The sequence below is a fragment of the Candoia aspera genome, chromosome 5 (assembly GCF_035149785.1).
Source record: "Candoia aspera isolate rCanAsp1 chromosome 5, rCanAsp1.hap2, whole genome shotgun sequence".
In the NCBI taxonomy this organism is placed as follows: Eukaryota; Metazoa; Chordata; class Lepidosauria; order Squamata; family Boidae; genus Candoia; species Candoia aspera.
This window is the reverse complement of record NC_086157.1, coordinates 156,932-183,227: the sequence shown is the minus strand read 5'-3', so window position 1 is coordinate 183,227 and position 26,296 is coordinate 156,932. Positions and strand designations below refer to the sequence as shown.

Here is a 26,296-nt window from a genome sequence, read left to right as displayed (position 1 = left end):
ACCCATTTAGCTTGGGGGCATATCTTATTTAGGGAGGAGAGGAAAGGTAAACAATATTATTACCGGTTCAGGTTCATAGGGCAGGTAGACCATTCCGCACAGTACTACAAATTATTTAGGCATTTCAGAAATTTACTCCCAGACGGAAAGTTCTGGAGGAGAAGCAGCGAAATGCCTCCGGCGCCCGGTGACCGCAGCGTTGCAGGGCCCGAAGCAGCCGCAGACTTCCGCGGCCAGCCTTCTTCCAGCCTCCGGGTCCCCCTCGCGCAGCCGGGCTTGGGGGGCCTGGCAGGAGGGCGCCACGGGGCCAGAAGAGCCGGGAAGGGGGCTGCGGGACGGGCCGCGGCGGGCGCGCCCCGGAAACACTGACGCAGTCGGCCTCCGTCGGGCGGGCCGGGCGCGCCCCCGCCCGCTCCCCGTCACGTGGCTCGCTCAGCTGACAGCGGGCGCGCGCGCACCGCCGCGCCACTCAACCGGGCTGCCTGGTCTCCCGCGTGCGCCGGGATGGGCACGGGAACGGGCACGGGGAGGGGGAGGGGGAGGGGGAGGTGGGCGGCGCCCCTCCTGCTGTTGCTGCCGCCGCTGCTGCCGCTGCTTCCGCTGCTTCCGCTGCCCGCCGGCGGGGCGGGGGTCTGCGCGGACCAGGGCCGCTGGCCAGTCCCCTACAGGCGAGTCTCGGGCGGGGGCGGGGAGGCCGCCGGGGAGCCCTGGCCGCCGGCTCGGAGCGGAGGCTCCGCCGTCCAGCCAGCCAGCCAGCCGTCCAGGCAGCGCCGCTGGGGCGCGGGCGGTCGGGGGCCGCGCCCTGGTAACGCCCGCCTCCTCTCGCCCGCAGGCGCTTCGACGGCCGCCCCCCCGCGGACCCCTTCTGCCGCGCGCGCTACACCTTCTGCCCGGGCGGCCGCGCGCCCCCGGAGGTGCACGAGAAGGACGTCCTGGCCGTGTTCCGCCTGCAGGCGCCCGTCTGGGAGTTCCGGCTCGGGGGCCTCCTCGGCCGCTGGGTAGGCCGCCCCGCCCGCCCGCCCGCCGGCCGCGCCCCGCGCCCCGCGCCCTTCCCCCGGGAGCCGAAGGGAGCGCGCAGAGCCGCCGTGCCCGCTTCCATGGGAGGCCGGGGCCCTGCGGGAGGCTCGGTGCGCTGCTGCGAGGGGCCCCTGGTTGCAGACTGCTCGATTTCACCCTGATTTCAGGGTGCATAAAAAGGCGCTATCCTGACTGGCGCCAGTTGTTGAACCCTGGTGCCGGTCTGCCTCGTCTCCTGGAAAGTCCAGATGCCTGGAGGTTGCTTTTGGTGCTAAAGTAATTGACCCGTTGAGCTGGTCCAGCTGGCTTTTCTCGGGGGAGCGGGCGATCACTGGGGCTAAGCCCTTTGTTTATGCCGTGTGAATCTGCCGAATGCGGCCAATCCCCCAAACTCTGTTTAAATAAGCTGGGACTTGGCATCCTCTGGGGCCAAAGGGTGCTCAGGCCTCTTGGGGTCAGGGGAACCAAAGGTCAGGGAAGATGGTGGCGGGGGTTAGTGTTGGCAGAGGGTGGTACTACGGCCCCCAGAAGAGAGCTGACTGGGCTAAATGGGGCTCACAGGGACCTTTGCTGTCTTACCAAAGCCTTGCAGCTTTTAAAGCCCCTGTGGAACATGTACAGCTTGGCTTCTCTGGCAGCAGATTCCTGGGTCTGGGCAAGGGGGTCTTAGCTTGCCCCTCCTGCAGCCCGTCGTCTGCTTCCTTTCCCAGAAAATCATGCACGATGCCGTGGGCTTCCGAAGCTCCTTGACTGGGAAGAACTACACCATGGAGTGGTATGAGCTATTCCAGCTCGGGAACTGCACGTTCCCACACCTGCGGCCTGGCCACCCAGCCCCCTTCTGGTGCAACCAAGGGGCGGCCTGCTTCTATGAGGGGATTGATGATGCCCACTGGAAGGAGAACGGGACCCTGGTCCAGGTGACCACAATTTCAGGTAATTGGGGGCAACTCACCATAGTTGAGTGGCTGCCTGCGACTCATGCTCTAAAATTGTTAGTTGGCCCATGTGATGTGACATTGTGAGCAAGGTGCGTGAAAAGACTCGTGTGCTATTGGCAATTTACATTCTGTTCTCTTCTGAAAAAAATGAGCACAGCATTCTAGTCTTTCGAGATTGAGCTTTGTCTTTTTATTTAATAAATCATGAAGTTCTGGACTTTACAAACAAATATGCAGGCATTTGCAGATGATGCCAGGTGAATTAGCAAAAACAAAATATGAAGCTGTAAAACAGCAAAAGAGTCAACATAATAACGAAGTTGGAAATCCATTTTCCCCTTGGTTTGGATTATTTCGTAGAATAGAATCTGCGCAGTTGTGCAAGTAAGTTTCCAAAATATAATGGTGCTTGCTTTCTGCTTTTAGGAGCTATATTCAATCAAATGGCAAAATGGGTGAAATATGACAACGAAACTGGCATTTACTACGAGACCTGGACAGTCAAGAGCAGCCCAGGAGAACGTGCCCGGGTTTGGTTTGAGGCGTATGAATGCTCCAAATTTGTCCTGAGGACATACCAGAAGCTGGCTGAGCTGGGCGCCATTTTCAGGAAGATCCAAACAAATTACACGACCATTACTCTCTTCAGCGGAGAGCCTACTTGCCTGGGCAATGAAACCACTCTCTTTGGAGCCATGGGAAACAAATCTCTGGCATTAGCTATTAGGAATTTCTACATGCCTTTCAAGCCTTATCACTCAGTGAAGGAATTCTTCCTTAACCTATTGAGAATACTTGAGGAGGTTGTTCTGGACCATCAGTTTTACTTGTTTTATAATCTGGAATATTGGTTTTTGCCCATGAAATATCCTTACATGAAGATAGCATATGAAGAAATTCCATTGCCTAACTCAAATGCTACCAGGTTTGATACGTAATGCTTGCCTCTTTGTTTCTAACCCCACTGGTGGGCTGAGTACTCTAGGAAGATGGAACCTGCCTGACCGAAGCTCTGTTTTTGTGCAGCGTAAGAACAGCGTAAGAACAGTGTAAGAACAGGCGTTCCGTGTCGTCATGCTGGCCACATGACCCGGAAGTGTCTACGGACAACGCCGGCTCTAAGGCTTAGAAACGGAGATGAGCACCGCCCCCTAGAGTCGGACACGTCTGGACTTTACATCAAGGGAAACCTTTACCTTTACCTAAGAACAGAACAGCTGTAACCAGGTCTTTATCTTGCTGTTTGTTTCCAACAGACCTCTGTCAAGGTGTGTCTCCGTGGAACCGAGCTTCAGTGAATAGCAATGTAGTGTAATGTAACGTAGGGATTATACGTGAGTTAGAGAGGATCAGGGGCTGTGGATGATTGTAGCCTAATACAGGTGGGAAGCATCAGATAGATTGCTATAATTGTGCATCTAAATTGGTTTATAGATCTGCAAAGGTTGTAAAACCAAGGATTAGCCATAAAGTTACTTTTTTATCACGTTCATAACTACTAATGGTCGCTAAACAAGGCAGTCACTAAATGAGGACTACCTGTAAAGACTTGTTTGCAATCACTCAGCTGACTCAGACTGAATCATTCTTTGATCTTGAAAAATAAAGGGCTCCAAGATATATTTGGGTTCTGTTTGATATACCAGTGTTTTATGATGACAAAAGCCTTTGCTAGATGTGTTCAGGAGTTAAAAAGAAAAAAAAATTGGAAGGTTCCCCCCCCATCAGATTTTAATTTAGCTAGAAAGGAAAGGGCTTTGCTTTCTGTTCTTGTTTTTGCTAAGGATCCCATTTTTCCTTGTAAGCTAGACAAGAGGAATCAGAGCAGTTTTACCCATTACAATATTCCATTTTAATGGGTCTTGTTTGCCTAGTTGGAAAGAGAACTCTTCTAGGTAGGATTAGAAAATGAGTGTTTCAGTGACTCTGTCTTGTGTTTTTAGGTTCCTTCTTCCCGGGCTTAACTAGCTAGAAAATCTTCCTAGGAGGCATAATACCTTAATGACAAAAACTCGATTAACATAACAATGAGGTTTACAAACTGACCCAACTACTAAGTGCCTTGGATGGGTAACTTTTCATTCCACTTTTTTATACAGCTGAAGAGAGACAAAGAACCAGTAGGACTTGGGGCTCAGCTGCTCAGCTGACTTGCCTTGAAGAGAACAGCTTCAAGCAGAGACCGTCCTACAAATTTCTGAGCCACACTCAAGTCTGCTCACATCCATCATCCTGAACTCCAATTCCGTAACACCAAAATAACCCTTTCCTGTCCTGGACACTTGTTCAGAACAGGAACTTAGACAAAAAACAAACTTTTTGCTAACACCTTTTAGCCCTCTCCTATGCTTAGAAGGGTAAGCAATGGGAGTTGCCAAGAAACTCTGCATTGGTCTATACCAGAGCTTTCCAAACTTTTCATGTTGGTGACACACTTTTTAGACATGCATCACTTCATGACACAGTAATTCAGTTTTATTAGCAAACTGGAGGTTAAACTAACCCCTTACAAGAAATATGGACACGTACATAAATTGTAATAGCGAAATGTATGGGGACAACATATCTCATGAAAACCTTTCATTTATATTTTAAAAAATATATGATTTGTAAGGTAATAACATACATTTCCAAGATTGTTGTCACTTGCGACTAACAATATGTAAATATGTGCAAGAATTTAAAAAAATGGACTAACACCAGTAATTACTTACCATTTTAATGAGATCTATGAGGTCAGGGCTGCAACTAGGGTGTCACCTAGGGCAAACATGGATTCTATGCCCATTTTGGCACCTTCCCAGCGTGGCACCCAGGGCATGTGCCCTGCTTGCCCCCCCACAATTGCGGCCCTGTATGAGGTTGATGGGATGAACACAGCTTTTGAATATTTGGTGGAATATTAGATAAAGACTCGCATTTTGTCATCGAGCATTTTTAAGCTTCCACGTTTGTGTTTTTAAGTTTGTCATTGAAAAGGATACTTCATAAATGTATGTAGCAGAAAACTGCAGAATTATTAATGTGTTTTTACCTACACCAATTTTGTGCATCAAAGTTTGTTTTGAATAAGATCGCAGAATTCATTTTGCTGATTTTCCTCAAAAAGTTTAAGCTTCATTTCCCTCAATTCGCATACATGACAAAGCACTCGACCTCTTGAGAGCCAACAAATCTCTGTACTAGAAGCTTTTTAAACCTTGTCCCCATTTCTTCACAAATAACAGCAAATAATCTTAAAGAGGTCTACTTTTAATGTAATTGACCATTTGAACCACATTGTCCGTAACTTTTAATTCATTTCCAATGGTTTGCACGACTAGTGCTTCGCAATGTAAAAAGCAATGAGTAAGTATATTTTCATTCTCTTTGCTAATGCTATAAAACCTTTTGTTGAACCAACCATTGAGGGTGTGCCATCTGTGCATATTCCTACGCAATTTAATCACTGCAAATTATTTTCCTTTATGAAGCAATCTAGAGTTTTAAATATATCTTCACCTCTAGTTCTCATTGGAAGTTCTAGACAACACAAGAATTGCTCAATAATTCTGTCAGTATGAATGAAATGTATAAAAACCAATAATTGTGCTAACCCACTGACATCTGTTGATTCATCTAATTGCAATGTAAAGATATTGTCTTGAAAAATATCCTTCATTTGCAGCTTAATGTCATCAGACATGTCTTGAATACATCTTCCAGTCATGTTATCTGCTAAAGGGATTTTATTAAATTCTATCTCAAATTCAGGCCCAAACATTGTTCGAACAATAGCCCAGCAAGATTCCTTTATGGTGGTTTCACCAATAGTGTGTGGCTCTTTGTTTTTGGCAGTTATTTGAGCAACCGAGTAACTTGCCTTTTGAGCTTTCTCTGATGTCTTCATTCTCTTTGTGAATGATGCAGACTGCTGCTTTATAGATTTTGAAAGCTCAATAAAGTACTGACAAATGACTGTGTTTTGAGGTAAAATGACGCTTTAATTTATTTGGTACCATACTTTTATTTGCAAGTATATCCCCACAAACTAAACACTCGGGACAAGGATTGTTTTCATTACCAGAAAATGTGAACCCCCATTTCATATAATCTTTACTGTATAAACGAGGCTCGGAAATTTCTCCTTTACACTTACATACTAATACAGACTGTTCAACAGTTGATTCTTGCATAATTTCCTTTATAGCCGTTACGTCTTTCATCGCAAATGTCATCTTCACCAGTTTTTTTCTTAATTAGAAACATCCATCCAACTCATGCCCCTGACCAATCAGTTGCTTTTCTTCCCACGCTAGGCTGTCAATTTTTGCACCTTCCCCGTTTCTCACCAGTTGATCGAACAGTCCTAACAGACCTTCTTTGTCTTCCTCTGACTCAGTCTCCAGCCTAACACACTGCAGGTGTGGCTACGTCACTGGAAGTCACGCAGAATCAGCTGTTTCAACCCAATTATGCATATTGCGCATGTGCAGCACCTGTATGATCCCTTGACTGTGTGACACACCTACACACTGCAGTCAACACACGTGACAGTTTGGAAAGCTCTGATCTATACGAACAGCAATTTTGTAAACCTCTGAAGCAGCCGGGTGCGCACGCGGCTGGGAGAAGTCCTCCAAGGAGCAGAACAGCCCCAAAGCAGAGCCCAGGGAGGTGCAGCCATTTGTTAAGACTTGTGGCCACAAAGAAAAAGGGCCCCTGACAGCACCATTCACTGCATGGGACAGTCAGCCGTCGCCAAACTACAGCTGCTCATCAAGGAACATGAGTAAAATATGACCAAATATGTAAACATGACTAAACACGAGTAAAATACAACTAGAGCAAAATATGACTAAACAGTCATAAAATACCTAACAGAACTACGATATGTCAGTTCAGTACTGATTTTTTTTAAAAGAAAAAACTATTTTCCTTTATTTGATTTAGTGCAAATTATTTAAATCTGCCAAGCACTTCATAGAAATTTAATACAGGAAAAGAAATATGGCTCCAGATCAGCACCATGCCCAGTTCAAGTTCTGGAAGTGCCAACATTAAAAGAAAGGGCAAGAGGGTTAAAAACATTTTAATGCTGTAACTCTCTAGCATTCTTTCCCATTTCTGCAAACTGTGTAAGACCCATTTGTAGAAAAAAACTGTCCTGTTTGACATACTGACACAAGAATTTCTAAATAAATCTTTATTTACAACAAGAAAGATATAACTAATTGAGCAACTAGAACAGAAAGAAGAATTATTCTTAAATGGTTAACAAGATTCAGGTGTTAAAATTAAGGATTTAGATATTAAAAGGACAAGAAGAATCAGGAGACTGGTAAGGCAAAGAACAAAATTGCAAGCAGAGAAAACCAAACAAATAGGCAACATTTTCCAAGGCTGGCATGGTAACTAGGTCACCATCAATTCAGGATGTGCAGCAGCAGCAACACAGGAATCTTCAGTAGTCAACCTTGAAGCAGCAAGGCAGGGGCTGGAGTACCTGGAAGGAGTGCCAGCAAAGCCGAACTCCACAGAAGGAAACGGCTCTGGATCAGGACCTTGGACAGAGGCAAGAGGCGGCTTTTAAAAGCACAGCGGCAATGAAGGCACTTCTGAAGTCAGACATTTGGCAGACAGGCAGGACATGGACCTTGGAAACAGCATGGCAGCCAGGCAAGGGCTCTCGGAGGGCGCCAAACTGTCAACAGAGTCTGAACTGGAAGCAAGATTCAGCTCAGCAGAGAAAGAGAAAGGAGGCTCAGCAACAGGGCAATTCTCAGGGCTGAGTTGAAGCGGGAGCAGGGTCTCAGCAGCAGCGTTGGAGAAAGGCTGGAGGATTTAAGTCTTCCGATTGGCCAGTGCGATCCACAAGACTGGGAGTCGGAGGTTGTGAATAGAAACCGTTGTCTCTGGTGTCCCCCCCCCCCATCTTTCGTCAACTTTTATAGGTTCGGTTTTTGTACTGTTGGTGAGTTAAGAGCCAATTGGTTCTCTTTCATGCACTGATTGGAGGTGAAGCCGACTCACGTTCTAAACAGATCAGCTGCTCTGCTTCCTCCTGCACGAAGTTCCTTTCGATTTCCATGCCTTCCCCATTGTTTTCTGCGGTTTGGTGCAACAGTCGTAATGGCCCATTCTCCTCAGACTCAATCCTAACACTATCCCCCCTGCAGGACCCCTCTTCCTCCATAATTGTGGTCTGGGGTTGAGCGGATAATATTGGTGAAACTGTATTCTTACAGGAGTGTGTACATGGAATGCATCTTCACAGGAATTTTCTTTCAGTCCGTAACCTTTCCAAGTGATGAGATATTGAAGATGGCCATGATGTATACGCGAATTAAGAATACAAGCAACTTCATATTCTTTTTCACCTTGTATGATGACTGGAGGTGGTGGTTTAGCAGATCTCAATGGGCTTTCAGGAGACACAGAAGTCAGGAGAGACCAGTGAAAGACGGTGTATTTGCATGTGTGCTGGAAGAGTGAGATGATATGCTACTGAATTGATAATAGTTTCAATTGGAAAAGGCCTGATGTGACGATCTAGTTTTCTGCATGGGCGCGAAGATGTCAGATGTTTAGTAGACAAGCAGACCAAATCACCAATGGACAGCTGGGACCCTTCCAATGACTATCAGCATTTTGTTTATAATCTTCCTTAGTGTTGCATAATTGTTCTCTAAGGACCTGATGACAGGCTTGAAGTTCTTGCAAGAATCAGTCAGACACAGGGACCTTGGAGTTTGGGACATCCAATGGAAATGCTCTAGGATGGAATCCATAATTCGCCGTAAATGGCATCATCTTGGTTGAGGTGTGCTGCGAGTTGTTGTAAGCAAATTTAGCTACAGCTGGCAGATCTGCCCAGTTGTCTTATTGATAATTAACAACATAAATATTGTTCCAAAATAGCATTCACCCTCTCCATTTCACCATCAGATTGCAGATGATGCAAAGAGGGCAGGTTATCTTGTATATTCAAGTTCTTGAGAAGAGCCTTCCAAAACCTGGAGGTGAATTGAGAACCTCAATCCCAGATCACCCTCTTGGCCAATCCATGTAATCGGAAAATGTTTTTGATATAAAGTCATGCAGTTTCTAGTACTATGGGTAGTCCTTAACAAGTGATGAAGTGCGCCATATTGGACATGGTGTCAACCACTACAAATATAGTCTGGGCGCCATTGGATCTAGGAAGCTCTGTAATGAAATCCATTGATATAGCTTCCCAAGGGCGTTCCAGAGTAGGTAGAGGCATCGAGTCCGCCAGGTTTACCTGATCAAATCTTAGCTCTGCGACATTCTGAGTAGGAAGCCAGGTATTGACATCATTTTGAATGCACGGCCACCAAAATTCTCTAGAAATCAGGTTGAGGGTCTTGAAGAATCCAAAGTACCCTGCCGCTGGATTGTCATGACAGAGTTTCAGGATTTGTTCCCTCAGTCCTCCTGCTGGTACATAATAGCGACCCTGAAAACTCAACACCTCGTGATTCCAACTCCACTGCATTGTTTGGTCTGCAGATAGACGAGTCAATTCCTTCTTCTGTTTAATTACAAAAGGATCTTCTTGTTGTTGAACCCAAATTTGTTTTAAGTGTTCGCCAGGTTGTTGGAGGGCAGCAAATTGTTCTAAGAGAATCATAGACCTAGGAACTGGAGCGGTTGTGGTTCTTTCGTATTCAGGCTTCTGCGAGAGCGCCCCCCGTTGATTTTGACCCCATGGAATATATGTGACATGAAAGTTAAAGAGGGAGAAAAATAACGACCATTGGATTTGACTCTGATTGAGATTTCGTGCCGTTTTAAGATGTTCTAAATTACAATGGTCCGTTCTTACTTCAACATGTTGGGCCCCTTCCAAGTGATGTCGCCATACTTCAAAGGCTACTTTAATGGCCAGTAGCTCCTTATCCCATATAGTTTATGCCCTTTCAGCTGTTAGATTTCTTGAGTAATATGCACATGGATATAGTTGACTAGTTTTAGGATCAGACTGGAACAATACAGCACTTATGGCTACTTCTAAAGCATCAGTTTCCACTATGAACGGTTGCATGGGATCCGGATGTCTAAGGATGGGTTTGGTCATGAAGACGGTCTTCAACGTCTTAAAAGCATGGTTCTCCAATTCTCCCAAGGTAAATGTGGATCTTTTCTGTAGCAAACTGGACAACAGGTTGGTAATCTCAGGGAATCTAGGTATAAAATTCCTCTAATAATTTGCAAACCCTAGCAACCATTGTAGATCCTTGGCTTGATGTGGAGGTTGCCAGGACTGTAACACCCCCACTTTGTCCAGTTCCATCTCAATACCGGTGGCAGAAATTCTGTGTCCTAGAAAATCTACAGTTGACTGATCGAACTGGCATTCCTCCAGTTTAGCATAGTTGATTTTCACAAAGTCACTGTAGCACTATACACACATGCTGAATGTGCTCATTCAGAGAGCCAGAGTAGATTAGAATATCTAGGAAATGATCAGGAATTGGTCTAACAGGTCTTTAAACACATCATGCATGAAATGCATGAACACTGCAGGCGCATTGGACAATCCAAACGGCATTACTGTGAACTCAAAATGCCCATAGCAGGTACAGAATGCTGTTTTCCATTCATCCCCCTGTCAAATTCTTACCAGGTTATAAGCTCCTTGTAAATCCAGTTTGGTAAATACTTGAGCTCCCCAATTTTTTTCTAACAACTCTGAGATCAGCAGTAGTGGGTAATGATTTTTGATGGTGGTATCATTCAGTTTTCTGTAATCACAACAGAGACGTAGCTCCTCCGACTTCTTGAGAAAAAGTACAAGGACCGCTACTGGAGATGTGGAAGGTCAGATAAATCCCTTCTTAAGGTTAGTATCCAAGAATGTTTTAACTGCCTCATGTTTAGGTTCAGAAAGCGAGTAAACCCTTCCCACTGGAAGTTTAGCACTGGGATTCAATTCAATGGGACAATTGTACGTTTGGTGGGGAGGAAGTTGATCTGCCTCCTTCTCATGAAGACATCTGAATACTCTTGGTATGGTAAAGGAATTTGGGGCTCCAACCTGGTTACATGACTGGCAGTCAAATTCTTAATTACATGTTGAGCGCACTGTGGACTTGAAAATTCTATTTTTCCATTCAACCATGTGATATGAGGCTCATTAGTCTTCAACCATTCCAAGTCCAGGACTAACGGGAAGTGAGGCATGGCAACTATGTAAAACTCGACCCACTCGAAATGATCTTGGATTCTCATGGCCAAACATTCGGTGACCTTGGAGACTGGTCCTGAACACAGTGGCCTTCCTGCAATTGTTTCTGCCACTGGGGGTTCCAGCTTCTTTTGAGGTATTTTCCACTTTTTAGCAAATTCTGTATCCATGAAATTCACGGAGGCCCCAGAATTTACCATCGCTTGAACTGGAATCGACAGTGACTGAGCAGTTTGTAATATTATGGACACTGCCAGATGGCTTGGAGAAACGAGGCAGGGCAAGGAATCTGGGCTCACCACCAACTCCACCCAACCTGTCCTTTTGGGCACAATCCATTTTCCAACTGAGAGGCCAGTCGAGACTTAGCAGGGCAATTGATAGCTAAATGTCCTGCACCAATGCAATATAAACACAAGCCTTCGCACCTGTGACATTCCTTCTCTGCTGGGGTGAGTTGGGACCGAGCTGCCCCTAACTGCATGGGTTCTTCCGATGATCTCCAATTATGTGGTGCGGAGTTGGCTCTCGAATTAGTGGGACATCTGGCTCGATGATATTGCAGTCTATCTATCTATCCTCAAACAGAGATGCATCAAGGCTTTCAGAGTCTGAGGGCAATCAGTCCTGGTTAGCTCATCTAGTATCTTGTTCGACAGCCCTTCTTGAAATTGGTCAACTCGACTTTCCTCTCCACAGTTCAGGTCCTGGGCGTAAACTTGAAAAGTACTATCAGCCACTGATTTTTGGCCTTGCCTTATGGCCCTTAACCGTCAACTGGTGGATTGAACCTTCACTGGGTCCTCATGCATCATTTTCAGTTGGTGAAAGAACCCATCCAGATCATCTAGCAGTGGCTTTGCTGGGTAATGAGTGGTGAGGCCCATTGTGCTGCAGTTCCAGAAAGAAGACTTATGATGAATTACACCTTATGTCAATCAGAGGGAAAATCCCCTGAGCGTAGGGAAATGTAAAGTTGGCACTGCACCAGGAAGTCTGGAAATTGTGCAAGAGTTCCATCAAATTTCTCAGGTGCAGATACCAGGCACTTGAGGCTTTACATTGTAGTTGTTGCCTGCTGTGCTTGTAATTGGGCCAGCTGTGCACTCAGTACTGCAACCTGTTGCATAAGTTGAACGTTTTCCAAGGTGAATTGCTCCATAACGGAATTCTTCCTTCTTCAATAATTAGCTTCTATCCTAGTTGCCTTGGTCAGAGACAATCTCTCCTGTTTGACATACTGACACAAGAATTTCTAAATAAATATTTATTTACAACAAGAAAGATATATTATAACTAATTAAGCAACTAGAACAGAAAGAAGAATTATTATCCTTAAATGGTTAACAAGATTCAGGTGTTAAAATTAAGGATTTAGATATTAAAAGGACAAGAAGAATCAGGAGACTGGTAAGGCAAAGAACAAGATTGCAAGCAGAGAAAACCAAACAAATAGGCAACGTTTTCCAAGGCTGGCATGGTAACTAGGTCACCATCAATTCAGGATGTGCAGCAGCAGCAACACAGGAATCTTCAGTAGTCAACCGTGAAGCAGCAAGGCAGGGGCTGGAGTACCTGGGAGGAATGCCAGCAAAGCCCAACTCCACAGAAGAGAATGGCCCTGAAACAAGGCAGGAGCTGGAGTACCTGAAAGAAGTGCCAGTAAAGCCAATGTCCACAGAAGGAAATGGCTCTGGATCAGGATCTTGGAGAGCGGCAAGAGGCAATGTGGAAGTGCGGCAAAGAGCAGCTTTTAAAAGCAGCGTGGTGGCAATGAAGGCACTTCTGAAGTCGGAGATTTGGCAGACAGGGACACGGACCTTGGAAACGGCGTGGCGGCCAGGCAAGGGCTCTCGGAGGGCAGCAAATTGTCAACAGAGTCTGAACTGGAAGCAAGATTCGGCTCAGCAGAGAAAGAGGCAGGAGGCTCAGCAACAGGGCAATTCTCAGGGCTGAGTTGAAGTGGGAGCAGGGTCTCAGAAGCAGCATCGGAGAAAGGCTGGGAAATTTCTTTTAAGTCTTCCGATTGGCCAGTGTGATCCACAAGATTGGGAGTCGGAGGTTGTGAATAGAAACAGTTGTCTCCGGTCCTCCCCCCGCCCCGGTCTTTCGTGGACTTTTATAGGTTCGGTTTTTGTACTGTTGGTGAAAGCCAATCGGTTCTTTGTTTGGCCCTCCTTTTAGCCTGTCTCGTGCACTGATTGGAAGTGGTGAAGCCGACTCACGTTCTAAAATGATCAGCTGCTCTGCTTCCTCCTGCACAAGGTTCCTTTTGATTTCCGTGCCTTCCCCATTGTTTTCTGCAGTCTGATGCAACGGTCCTAAGAGCCCATTATCCTCAGACTCAATCCTAACACAAACTGCTAAGCAGTCCACTCTCAGACACAACTGGCTGGAAAGAGAAGAGAGGCCTGCTCCTTGTGGCAAAGGATACTGACTGCCGAGAAAACCTTTAACTCACAGTTAAAGCCTCCCCACAACAGTTTTTAACCTTCCTTCCTTTGAGCTGTTAAAACATGCATACACAAACAAGCAAAAAGATGAATCATGCCAAATTACAGAAACAAGTAAACTTATTTTTGTCTTCTTTAAACCAACCAACCAGGACTAAGTACATTTTCAAATCAGAAAGACATTGGGTGCTATGTTAAATTCCACTCAAATCTGTAATGGATGTCATTCACGTATCTTTACAAAATCATGCTTCTTTCATCTTATGCACCCAGTGCATTCAAGCAAGTCACCTCAGAATTATATACTTGCAGTTAAATATCTATACATTTCACAGAGTAACAATGATTGATTTTTTAATTACAAGAGGATCAAAATATAAAATTCATATTGGGAAAGCTAGTCGTCTTCATAACACGTAACAGAAGTTTGAAATCTACAATTAATTCCAGCTGAATACATGTACAGAAACAACTGCCAAAAATACCCATCTGACCTCAGAGTATTTCTGGAGAAACAAGTAACACTGCTCTGCTTGAGTCCTAACCATTTTAACAAAGCTGTGTTTCTCTTCAAACAACGTATTTAATATGGGAAGGTAAAACTTGCTAAACCTGTTCACTTGCTAAGCCCATTGCTTTTCTTTCTATATTTTACCACTAAGATTATAACTGCTAGGAAATTTGTTTTATAGACAGACTACAAATGAAGGGTGTGTTGGGAAGGAACACCATACCTTGTATTTCCTTAATGAACTTGTTTTGGTGAAGAATTAAAAAGCTGGCCTATTAATGCTGTCAGTTACAATGTGAGCAGCATTTTAAAAATGTAGCTTTGGGGAAAACTGTTTTTGTGGTTTGAACAATTAGTCTTAACAATTCTTTAGGACTTGACCCTTTTATTGAAATGGGATTTAAGGAATACAGATTATTTTGCACCTGAGAAGCCATTTGTTTTTTTGTTGCAACACCCCCAAATTGACCTTAGGTCCACGGGCAGAAGAGGCAACTCCTGACATCAGACCAGTCCGAGCATGTTCTGGGGACACTCCTTAGACCAAACGTCTCCCTTACCGCCAGCTATTACAGATGCTGGGGGCTGAAGCTGATCACCAGCAACTTATCCTATTTTATTTGCCATTTAACCTTCTGATAGTCATAGATTTTACTCTAAAAACCCTTAATAATTTTGTACAAAAAAAATTGGTTTCCCTTCTTAGAAAACTCATACAGCACACTTAAGAAAGTCAATGCTCCACAATAATTAGCACACAATTTTAAAAAGCCCAAAAATACAGAATATGTCTCCCATAATATTTTAGCTTCCTGTACTTTAATAATACCTTAAAGCATATTTATTATAGATGTTATTCCCTACAATTATTACATTTTCATTTTAAAGACTGCAGAGAGAAAAATTTTTTTGGGGAAAACACATTGCTAATAATTTACAAACCACTAGATTTTCTGGAGAGATTTAATAAACAGAAAATATTTACATTTTCCACAAAGAAGTATACCCAGCTACCTTGTCCCATGGCTCTGTATTTATAATGTTATAGAAACACCAATCAGCCCACAGTTATGGTTTGGGATCTCAGATTACAAATCTGCATTTAAAGCAATTCATTGTTACACAACCTGGGTAATGTCAGCAGCTTCCAAGACTACATAACAAAAGTGATATATGCCCCTTAAAAATTTATGTCAGTCACAGTAATATTTCCAAGAATCAGGCTAAAATACTGTAATTTATCAGAGCAAGATTTGGAACTACAGCATCTGAATATGTAAACACATGTCAACCTCTACATATATTAGCATCTGTCTTGTTGGAAAAAAGCAAACTATAAAAACATATGTGAACTTTTGGAACATCTTTGGACTCTCCCCATCACTTCATAAACCTGGATTTTAGAAGCGAGCATTAAAGAGTACACTGATTTTCTACCATGCTTGACAGACCCTAGGATCATTAAGAAGCTTGTATGATTAAGCTGCCACAAGGTTGGCCCAACCTAAGGGGTTGCCCCACATGGCCTTGTCTGCTTCAGAGGCTCTACCACGTAGGCATCATGTCCGGAAACCAAACTCTCCCAAGATGTTTGGACACTTCCCAATGAATCTGCTCCAAGCTGTACTTCTGGTCAGGAATCAGAACTTCTTCCATTATAGAGAGCTGAGACAAGCGGCCGCCACACATCTTCACAAACTCCACAAAGGCACTACAGGAGACCTCACACTCTCCGAGGCCAATGGCCGACAGATTCTTACAGCGCTCTGCAATGCGGATTAACTCTTCGTCCAGTGGCCGCAATCCGTTGGCACAAACCACCAGTTCAACCAGTCGAGGACACGTCATTCCAACCCGGCCAAGTACTTCTTTGCTGACTGATCTCCCAAAGTAAAGGTGGGTAACTGGAGTTTCATATCGGAAGAATGGATCAAATTCTTCCTCATACAAGAAAAAATACATAACTAAATTCACTTTAGGGGAATGTCTAATGAAAGCATCCCAACTGCTTTTCTCAAGAGTGTAGAAGTGTGTCTGTCCTGGATTTTCACTGACAACATCAATGCGCAAATGTTCTAACCTGACGTGTTTTTCAGAGGACAAGGCAAGAAGGAGCTCGTCACTTAGCAAATGGTAATTCAACGCCAGCTCTCGCAAACCATGGCACTGGTCAGCCACGCAGAGGATTCCTAGAGAAGCAATGACACATCAGAACAGGGATTCACATCCACCTTGGCATCGAAAAGAAATACATATGCTAAACTTCATACAAAAATGAAACACCTGAGTAGGTTGGAAATAAGAATCCTGCTGAGGTCTGGAGCATTTCTTCATTTGTGGTAACAAAGTTGACTTGGAATGTTATCATGGCAACTAAACCTGTTAATGGATCTATATTTTAATAATAAGGAAACTTTTTTATGTTGAATATACTTGGCTAAGTTTCATTAATTAAAAAACCCCACCTATCTCTAGAATAATACAACAATCGCTCCTTTGCCAGAAGCTATGAGTCATTTAAAAAAATGCAGCACATTATTCAGGAAAATCTTCTGCCAGTGGCAGAAGCCATGTGTTGTAGAGTGACTAAAGCACGCACAGGCCTGTCAGATATGTTGAAATAAATTGCCCAAGTGATGCATTTTGATAACAGGGGAAGAAAGCAGGAACACAACAGAGATTTCATTGTTTCATCCAATTTCAAAAGAGCTACTTATCACGTCCAGATTTCCATCCACTTTTATGGAGAATATCTAATTCCAGGAACTAGATTCTGGGGACATTATGTGGCACTTACTACCTCTAGTTGGAAGGTGTGGGCTTGGGGCAAGGATGGCGAAGGGGAAACAGCCCACTCATAAATAATAATGGCATTTAGGTAAGTGCTTATTTTAATCTAAACGATTTCATGCTTTTACTACTGTGTAACACAGCCCAACCCTGCATTTCAAACAAAATGTTTATGCTGTATGTAAGAAAATAAGTTTACAACTTCATTAGTTTTGTCTGTCTTCTAAACTGGTTGTTTTGCAGCCCAAGTAGACTGTACATGGTATACATTTTTCTCATGCTACTTATTACTACATTTCACTTTACTCATAGTTTTACTTGTGAAAAAAACTGATTTAAATTGTTTTAGTAATTCTGTAATCTTCCCAGAGAACTCTGATTATTGGGAAGATCAGAATAAAAATGATGAAGATAGTAAAGTATTTCTGATAGCAAAATACTTCTACTGCGAACCAAGGAGTATCCATGGTAGCATATTTAAGTTAAGTTAGCCTGGTCCAACAGGAGCAAATAGCAAGTATTTATATCCCAATGCACTGCTGAATTAATTTATTTTTCCATTAATAAAGACTGCAATATTATCTCATACAGTTTAGATTCTAGTCATACAATTCTGATATAGCTAAAGCTACCAAAGGAAGTCTCAGAAAGAAGCATCATCATGCAGATATCAGCTGACCCTGAGGAACTAAATATGGCTACTCCTGGTTAGTTAATGGATGGGAAACCACCAGGAAATCACATCCCAGAAGAAAGCAATGCAAATTCCTCCCATATAAGTGCCAAGAAAACAAACAGTAACCAGGAGTTTGGCTCAGCTCAGGAGATACTAACTTAATGAAGAAAAGATGTGCGGATCATTCTGAATTATTGGAAATTGCAGATACGAGTTGTCAGTAGATGCTAATTCAAAATATTCATCATGCAAGAGATATTCCAAAAACAAACTTACCTGCTGGAGAAACATGGGGACAACTGCTCATTTTTAATAGTTTTAGAGTATCACTGTTGTTAGCCACCAGCACCTTGAGAGATGGATCATCTACTGGTGTATCGTCTATCTTGAGTGAAGAAAGGGATTTGGAGTTTACAAACACCACAGTCAGGGCAGAAATAAAGTGTGACTGTAAGAAGAAGAAAGCACTGAAATCTTGAAATGAAACTGAATAACCATATTCTAAAATGCAGTTTATCCAGAGCAAACAAGAGCAACTCAAAAAGTCTGAAGTACCGCCACGCTTTTCAGCTTCTCACAGTACTGAGCTAAAAAATACCAATTCTATTTAGGAATATTTTTCAGGAGGCTTCACAAGCAACACATTTGGGAAATGCTTTGGTAACTTTTTAGAGAGCAAAATTAAACAATTATTTCTTACTAGAGTGAGTGCACGGTTTTAAGCTTTCAATTTATTTTAACATTCATGAATATAAAGAGGGGGACCAAGAAACAGAGCGACAGACCAACTTAAGAAAAGATTTTAAGAAACAGAGTTCCCAGGGCAAGAAGACAAACTGGATGCAGTAACAGACAAAAGCACGTCTTTTCCTCCCAGAAGGACAGGGGCCCAGTTTTTCTTCTAACCCTCTGCGGTGCATGGAGTCCACTGACACCCGTCTCCCTCTGTGAGGGGACACATCTAGCCTGCCCTCCTGCTTGTCGGCCAGAGTTGGGGCTGCCACAGTGCAGCCAGACCAGACCTGTGTATTTGGCTGCTAAGAGCGGTTGTTTCCTTCACAGAACTACAATCTGGTGCAGTCAGAAAAGGGGAAAATGGGACGGATGTGAATTTACCACAGGGCAGAATAAAACAGACCCTCCTGGCTGCCCACGCCAGACACAGGAGGGCAGTCTTGGCAGCTTCCAAGAGTGCTGATCGTGGGATCCTGCTGACAGGTGCGGGCCAGGGTGGCTCTTTTGCTGCTGCAGCAGCAGCAGCAGGCCTTCCTGCCAGTGTATGCCCAGAAGGAGGTGCCATGAAGCCACAGTTCGATGTCTAGCCTGTGGCCCGGAAGGTGCTACCTGGTCTCTCCTGCTGGCTGGCATCCATGTGAAACTGCCAGGAAGCCACCTGGAGATTGGAAGGAGGGGGATGACTTCACTCCCCACCTTCCAACTCCAAGGGAGCCCTGCCCAATTATTGCAATAATGGGCCAGGTGAGGGAGAATCCACTGAAACTGAATCCAGACGAGACAGAGGTGCTGCTGGGTGATTACACCCAATTACCCTGCTCAGCAGGAAATGCCCTTCTGAAGATGCCTCTGCAGCCAGAAGCTCAATGTCTGAGTTGACGGGAATGGTCTTTTCCTGCGCGGCTCCCAGAGTCCAGATCCTGCATCCGGCTCTTCCTCCTACAATGTTTAGGAGATTATATGGACACACTCCTCTGACAAGTCTTTAGTAGCTAATTAGTTTAACAACTGATTTTATTTTGGGTATCAATTTGAATTGCATTAATTCTGTTATTTCTATATGCTTGTGTTTTTTATTGCAAGCTGCCTTGAGTGTCGGAATTTTTTTAAAAAGGCAGATTATAAATCCAACCTTCAAGGCAGGCAGATTTGCCACATGCTCAGTTCTGTTCTTGCAAGATCTGCACAGTTTCTCTTTAGGTTTCACTAGGAGCAGCAGACTCAGAGCTGCTGCTGGAGCTGATGGCCCTGACTTCTGATGTAAATGAATAAAGCATGCTAGTCGGAGAAGAGGACACTGGACCTCTTTTGATTTTTTGCTACCACAGACTCACTCCTCCTTCTCTGTGTCTGGAAGCAAAAGCACCATCATGACGGTGCTTCCAACGTTTGTTCCAGATTCACTGGTAACCAACCAGACTGGACTTCTACAAGTCGCTGACTGAATTACTTCACGAATTTTTCTTTTAAATCAGGCCAGATTAGAAGTCTGGTCAGTACCTTTGGTAAGTCCATGAAACTCGGTCGAGCCGTGGAAATCAGTCCGAGAGTTTTCAAAGAACAGTTCACAAGCTGGGATAAGATATCACAAGCAGCCTCTGCTGATTCCTTGCTGCTGTCCACCTGAAAACAAGAAGAATCAACGGATAAACAGTCACTTCAAACACTACAGACTTTGCCATTGACTGAAAGTCTTTGCACTCCAGAAACAAACTAAAAGGAATCAAACATTATTGAGGATGTTGCTCCTGCTAGGAGACACTGGATGAGAAAACTCTACTTTAGGTCATACTGAATGTGAAAGCCATCCTAAGGGGGTTGCAGGGCTTACCACCATGGACAGAATCTTCACAAAATGCCACAGATTCTCTTCCTGTCTTCAAACAAGCAAATGAAAAGCACCACCCTCCCATGCGCAGCTCCAGGCAGCAACTCACTCCAAGCAGGCATTTCTCCATTATGCCACATTTTGCCTGGTTTTCCAACCATCTCTGTAATGAGTATGCCAAGTCCTCCCTGGATTATTGTGGGGTGTGTGTGTGCGCGCCCAAAATGTTACTACTTGTACAGGACAACTAGCTCTGTAGGAAGCCAAACAGTAACATGGTTTTTATGCAATCATAAACCATTAATCAAGATTGTGCCTCCAGTCTTCCCTCTGCTTTCCCTTCTTCTGTTAATCTCCTGCCCTTATATTGGCAAGCTATGAATTGTGTTTATTTCCTTGAAACTGGAACAATGAACTACTTTAATCCCTGTTAGCAGTCCTGGTTTGAATGCAAATGCAAAAGGAAGCTCCCAGAAGTCACATTTTTCGAAGGATGGAAAATAGGTATGGCCAATGGGCATCGTTTACTTGATACAAGAGGGATCTACTAAATGGGGAAATCCTTCTGCTGCTGGGAAAGCAGAGAATACGCATCCCAGACCTTTACCTTGTGGGTCTCCTTGGCTCTTTCCTGCTATTGTTTCATGCTTCACGCACAGTAAGGCCATGCTTCTCTGGATCTTCTTTCTGTTGGCTTCTGCAAGATCCTTTGGGGGTCCACAAGGCAAGTCATCGGTTCCCACAGTCCTTTTTTATTTGTTCCCACAGTGTTTTTCCTCACCCAGAAACTCCAGGCCTTCTAAAAGGCTGTTTATGTTTTGCATATGAGCACATCTAAGCCTGATCAACCTTAATCCATCAGACCCAGTCACCAACAGTTTTCACTCAGCAGGCTTCTCTCTTCTTCTTTCCTTCTTCACCTCAATGGGTATTAACCTTGACCAAGTTTACACGTTAATCCCTCAGTAGCTCTTCTTTCTTTCCCATCAACAGGTGATTATTTAAAACATTAACTGCAGGATTTCCCACTACTCCAAAATCAAAGCAGGTGGGAAAGCAGATCCAACCATCTCAACCACTCTTGCCTTCTGGAATCTCCAGCAGAAATTGTTACCAGCAATGCTAGCAGGCTTACCCAGTCCACGCTGTGTGGCTACAGGAGGAAAAAGTTCACAACAGCAATTTGCTAGAGTTGAAAACTCTTAAGATGGCATTTGGGAGCTTCTCTTCTTTGGCTGGAAATTCACATGTGTATCAGGGTATCAGAAAATCCCATGAGTTTATTCAAAGTGCAGCCAGATTCTGCTTTCTCGCTACATCTCACTACTCCACAGTTATCCAAAGGACAACCTTCCTACCACTCATTCCAAATCTGTTCTCACACTTTCAGTCCCACACTTGGATCCACCCAGCCACCAAACAGATTTACAAATCACAAGGTGATCAACATTGCCATTTCAACATTCCTTTTTCCAGGAAGTAATCTACAGATCAAGTTGATGAAACAACTTCGCGTTAAGGACAGGAGGATGGGTTAGATACGGGCTGAGGCCTAGCTTGTCCTGAAGCCATGTCCTCAGCCCTGATTAGACTGGAAAAAATACTGCATCTCCTCAGAGCTCTCAGAGGAGTGATCCTGTCAAATGCTGCTGCTATTCATTGGTTTCCTACCTGGAGCCTGCAAGTGGTTCTCAAAACCCTCAAATGCCTCCGTCTGACCCTTCATATTCAACCTCCTCAATGACACTATCAGGAAGGTTGTGTTTAGGTGGCACTGACCCCACCTTCTCAGCTGGAAATCATTTAACAAGTGGACTGTGGTCTTATTATTAGATTTCATTCACAAATTAAACTCACCTTCCTACAAGGAGCACAAAGTAATCCTTCCTCTTTCTATCCAAAACCTTTCTGGGAAGCTCAAGGCACAGGCCGCATGTCCTCAAGGCACTTCCTGTTGCCATTTGCATTTCTTTTGCCTTCCACCTGACCCCTCTAGGGCCCAAGGTGTCTAGTTCTCCTCTGGTATGCTGGCTTAAAGCCTGCTTCTTTCTGGCTTATGAACTCCAGCAGCTGCCTACACCCATAGGAGCTTTGGCTCATTATGTCAATCTGCCTCCATCCCACCAGCTCTTCTGACTACTGCCCATCTTGCAGAAATCTTCCACTATTAGAAGGTGTTAGAAGATGGGTCCCTATGCCTTTGCTGAGGCTGTCCTGAGAAGTTTTGCAGCTGGTAGTTTCTCTACATGCCATCTGGTTCATATGTGCTTCAGTTGGAATGAATTACCCATGTAATTACTGAATTTGGTACAACTCACTGCACAGCCCAGACCAGAAAAGGAATACCAGAAGATGACTTCCTGTTTGGCATGAAGAAGGCATCCATCCTCTGGAAAAATTGTGGGGGGGATTACATTTTTGTGCTATATTCTGGGGCCTTTCCCCCTAATTTTCCTTTAAAAAAAAAACTAGAATTATGAGTAGCTCTAAGGTTGCTTTAGCTAGTCAAGGCTTTACCATGACAGGGACTGGAAGGAATAAGGAACCAGACAATGTAAAGATATGCCCCAGATATTCTCTATTGTCCTGGGCAACTAGAAGACTAACTCGCTGAGTAGATCTCTCCTTCACAACAAGAGGAAATACCCATTGTGGAAAATATTCAACGTTCCTCCTCAAGTTCAGCATAAATGTAAAAATAATTCAATAACTGCTGAACAAAGTGTGAGCTGTTGTGCTCTTGATCTAGTCACTATCACTTCCTTTTCTGAAATCATGGTTCACAACATATAATTAAGATTATCAAAAAATTAAAAGGTTGAGTAATCATTTAGCTTTAAACAGAGCAATCTTTAGAGTTAATATACAGCAACACCCAATAGAGATGTCTAAGATACTACTAGAACACAAAGATAGTTCACAATTTATCAAACTTTTCTATTCACTTTTACAAGAATCTTTAAATACTTTTTCATAACCATATTGCATTAAAAATGTGTTTTAAATAAAAAATGTGCCTTAGCTTACAGACCAGGGATGGGAAATCTACTCTCTGTATGCAGCTCCCAGATCATCCTGCAAACAGCAAATCAGCAAACAGAATATTTTGCCAGCACAATTTCAAGCCTCCTTGGGGCTGCTGAGAAGTTTTGAAGATGGGGCTGGGTGTGCTTGGCCTACCAGAAGCTTCCTGCTTCCCCATCATCCCCAAGGCAGAGGATGAAAAACGTAGCCCTCCCTCTTTTGATGCCATCATAACATGACCAAACAGGCTTCAGTGTTTCTCCATAAGGTTGAGGGATCAAGTTGTAACCCGAGGACTTCAAAGGTTCCCCATCTATCTCAGACTAAGCAGTTGGAAGTCCTGAACCCTTCAGCTGATTACTTTAACAACCAGCCAGTCTGTCAGCCTATTTCAATACAACAAGAGAAGGGCTGACATATTTAGAAGTGGTTCTGTTCCCTTCTAAGCAGGCAGTTCCAGTCATCCATGAGAGGTCATGTGTTGAGCCCTCAGCTACTCCAAGGTGGATGTTACTTTGCACACTGTTCCAGATGTGGCCAAACCACAGAGTGGCAGAACAGCACTACAGTGTTGGACATTTTATTTTTTGAATTCAAGCTTTTGGATTCAAAATGTTTTCATATCAGGGTCAAAAATGCCCTGCAAATAAGGTGTTTTTCAGATTCTACTATGACATTATTCATTAAAAAAATCAATCCAAACCAACTTTTACCTGTTCAAGTATAACAATGGACCTGCACACAATTCACTGAGTTGAGCAATAACCCACAATGTACAAAAAGATCCATAACCACTGCTACTAGCCGAGCACAGTACTTCACAAATTTAACAGAAACTTTGTGTACGGACTCCCAGGGCAATCACACATGATCAGTGCATGGGTGGAACTAATAAAACATTCATTGTTGTTGGGTATTTTTGCCATCTGTGTCAACTGCAAAAATGGCCCTTGCCCCTGCCGTTTTCCTGTGTCTGCCTCCCTTAACCACCCAAGGAAGAGCATGACATCCTGCAACACAAGTGGTTGATTAGATCCAGGTTTTCTAGGACAAGACAGGCAGTGTTGGTGTGGCACGTTATGCCGTGGAAAGGTTTAACAAAGCTATATTTTCCCTGCTAAGTGGGGCTCATTTATCTGAGTTGGAGACTTCAGGCTTTTTGTGCCATCCAAATGCACTACAGCTGTCATGCACTACAGCTGTCATTCTGGATTGGCAGAAATCGGAATCTAAAGCCAAGGCTTGCCGGAGTTTCAAATCCAGTTTCCTGAAAATCAAAATGTTGCAAGTTCAGGATGGGGTGGCATGCTAACTCTCAGGTGAACTTCTGCCTTTAGCTAGTGAGCCATGGCCTCATTAAACCTTTCATGTATCTTAACAGATTGTGCAAATACAATCTTATGTACAGATGCTTCCATCACTGTGGGCTATTCAGCTTCATAGGAATGAGTGGTTAAGCAAGCAAACCTGGTTAGGGTTAGAGAGTCAGACAGTGGGACCCTGCAACAAGATTAACCAGGGTTAAAGTCCCACTGTCTGATTCTCTTTTCTCTTCAGCATAATCTGTGGAGTAACTTCCACAGATTCCAACTCTGTTGACTAGCTGGCTTGCTCTGAAGTTCCCTCTATTCTATTCTTTCTTTTGCCTGCATGTTATTTTACAGTTTTTATTCAAGTTGTAGATTCCTCTTCACGAACTGCCATCTTCATTCTCAGTCATGATTCACTATTTATATTCTCCAAAACACTTCAGGAGCACCAATTTTGTCTACTATAAATCCATCTTTCCCTCTGCCACCAAACTGCCCAAGAATTTGCTGTTCCAACACCGTGGTCCGTATCACCGCTAAACCCGGAAATCTCTATCTTCAGTACCCTGCGAGGGCGGTCTCTCCTCCAGTTCGGTGATCCAGTTGTTATGTTCGATTCCCCCCAAACCGAATCCATCCACTTTTCCCCTACCGATAATTCCTCCCAGTTCTCCCTGCTTTGCTATTTCTGCCTCCTAATTACCCTCCTCCATCTCAGCTCCTGCGATGCCCCTTTGACGCGCTCTCTACCCAGTCCTAGCTGCCCTCTGTCCGCCGCCAGCCCTTCGGAAGGGCCGGGGGCAGACGGAGAAAAGCCTACTCGGAAGGGAAGGCCTGTCTGGGGCCGGCCCTCCCAAGGGCGGAAATCACGAGCTCCTGGGGACACTGCGGGGGCTCCAGGCGGAGCAGCAGCCTCGGGGCGTCCTGCTCGCCAGGAGCCGACGGGCCACTTCCAGCGGTGAGGCACGGCGCTTCCCTCGGCCGCGTCTCTGCTCCGCTGCCGGCCGCGGCCCGAAGGCCCCGCTCCTGTCTGGGGAAGGGCGGCTCCCGGCGAGGGCGACCACATCCCCGGCGGAGCAGAAGGCGCGGCGGCCGCGGAGCTCCAGCCCGCCCGAGCCCCTCGGTAGCGCCGCGGGTCTGCGGGGCGCCTCACCTTGAAGCTGACGTACTGCAGGTGCCCGGCGTGCCGCTTGAGGATCTGCTTGATGAGCGCCGGGTGCGTGGCCCGCGCGTCGGGCTGGCCCAGCTCGAACTCGAAGCGCCGCCACAGCTCCGGCAGGTGGAAGGCCCGCTGCCAGCCCCGGCAGACCTGCGAGGCGCGCGCGCGGTCCAGCAGCGGCAGGTGCTGGAAGACACGCAGCAGCACCTCCAGCAGCAGCGCGGCCCAGTCCGGTCCCGGCGCCCGCTTGCCCCCGGCCTCGGCCCCGCCCGCCGGCCCTGCCGCCCGCTTCATTCTCCCGGGTGCCGCGAGCGGGGCGGGCGTCGGGGAATCGTCTCCGCGGCGGGGCGCCGGCTCGGCGCCGGCACCAGCCCTGCGGGGCGGCGAGGATTCGCGCGCGCCGCCGCCCTCCCGCGTCGCCATGGCAACCCCCCCGCCCGGCTTTGGCTCTACCCCGGGCGGCGCGTCTGCGCCCTGCTCCCAGTCTTGCACTCCATCGGGGGCCGCGTCTGGCGCAACGAGGCCCGGGCCCTCCCGGTGGCCGCGGAGAGTCCCGGCCTCGCTCGCCTCCTTGTTTATTTCGCGCCCGGGCAAAATGGCAGCGGCGCATGCGCGGCACCCCCCGCCCCTGCAAAGACCATCCTCCGACGCGTAGGTAGGAA

General features: G+C 45.3%; 2 protein-coding genes across 2 annotated transcripts; one reads left to right on the top strand and one right to left on the bottom strand.

Moving 5' to 3' along the window:
- The first annotated feature begins 504 nt into the window (after positions 1–504).
- CLN5 (CLN5 intracellular trafficking protein) lies at positions 505–3,910 on the top strand. The gene is made up of 4 exons (XM_063304345.1): positions 505–787; positions 829–998; positions 1,728–1,953; positions 2,385–3,910. Exons 1-4 carry the CDS (start codon positions 505–507, stop codon positions 2,894–2,896), a joined length of 1,191 nt encoding a protein of 396 aa, XP_063160415.1. The 3' UTR covers positions 2,897–3,910.
- An 11,147-nt stretch (positions 3,911–15,057) lies between these two features.
- FBXL3 (F-box and leucine rich repeat protein 3) lies at positions 15,058–25,758 on the bottom strand. Its single transcript, XM_063304515.1, has 4 exons — positions 25,629–25,758; positions 19,814–19,936; positions 17,855–17,963; positions 15,058–16,301 (listed from the first exon to the last, which is right to left on the bottom strand). The coding sequence occupies exons 2-4, from the start codon at positions 19,826–19,828 to the stop codon at positions 15,658–15,660; spliced, it is 768 nt and encodes a 255-aa protein (XP_063160585.1). The 5' UTR covers positions 19,829–19,936; positions 25,629–25,758; the 3' UTR covers positions 15,058–15,657.
- Positions 25,759–26,296: the final 538 nt, after the last annotated feature.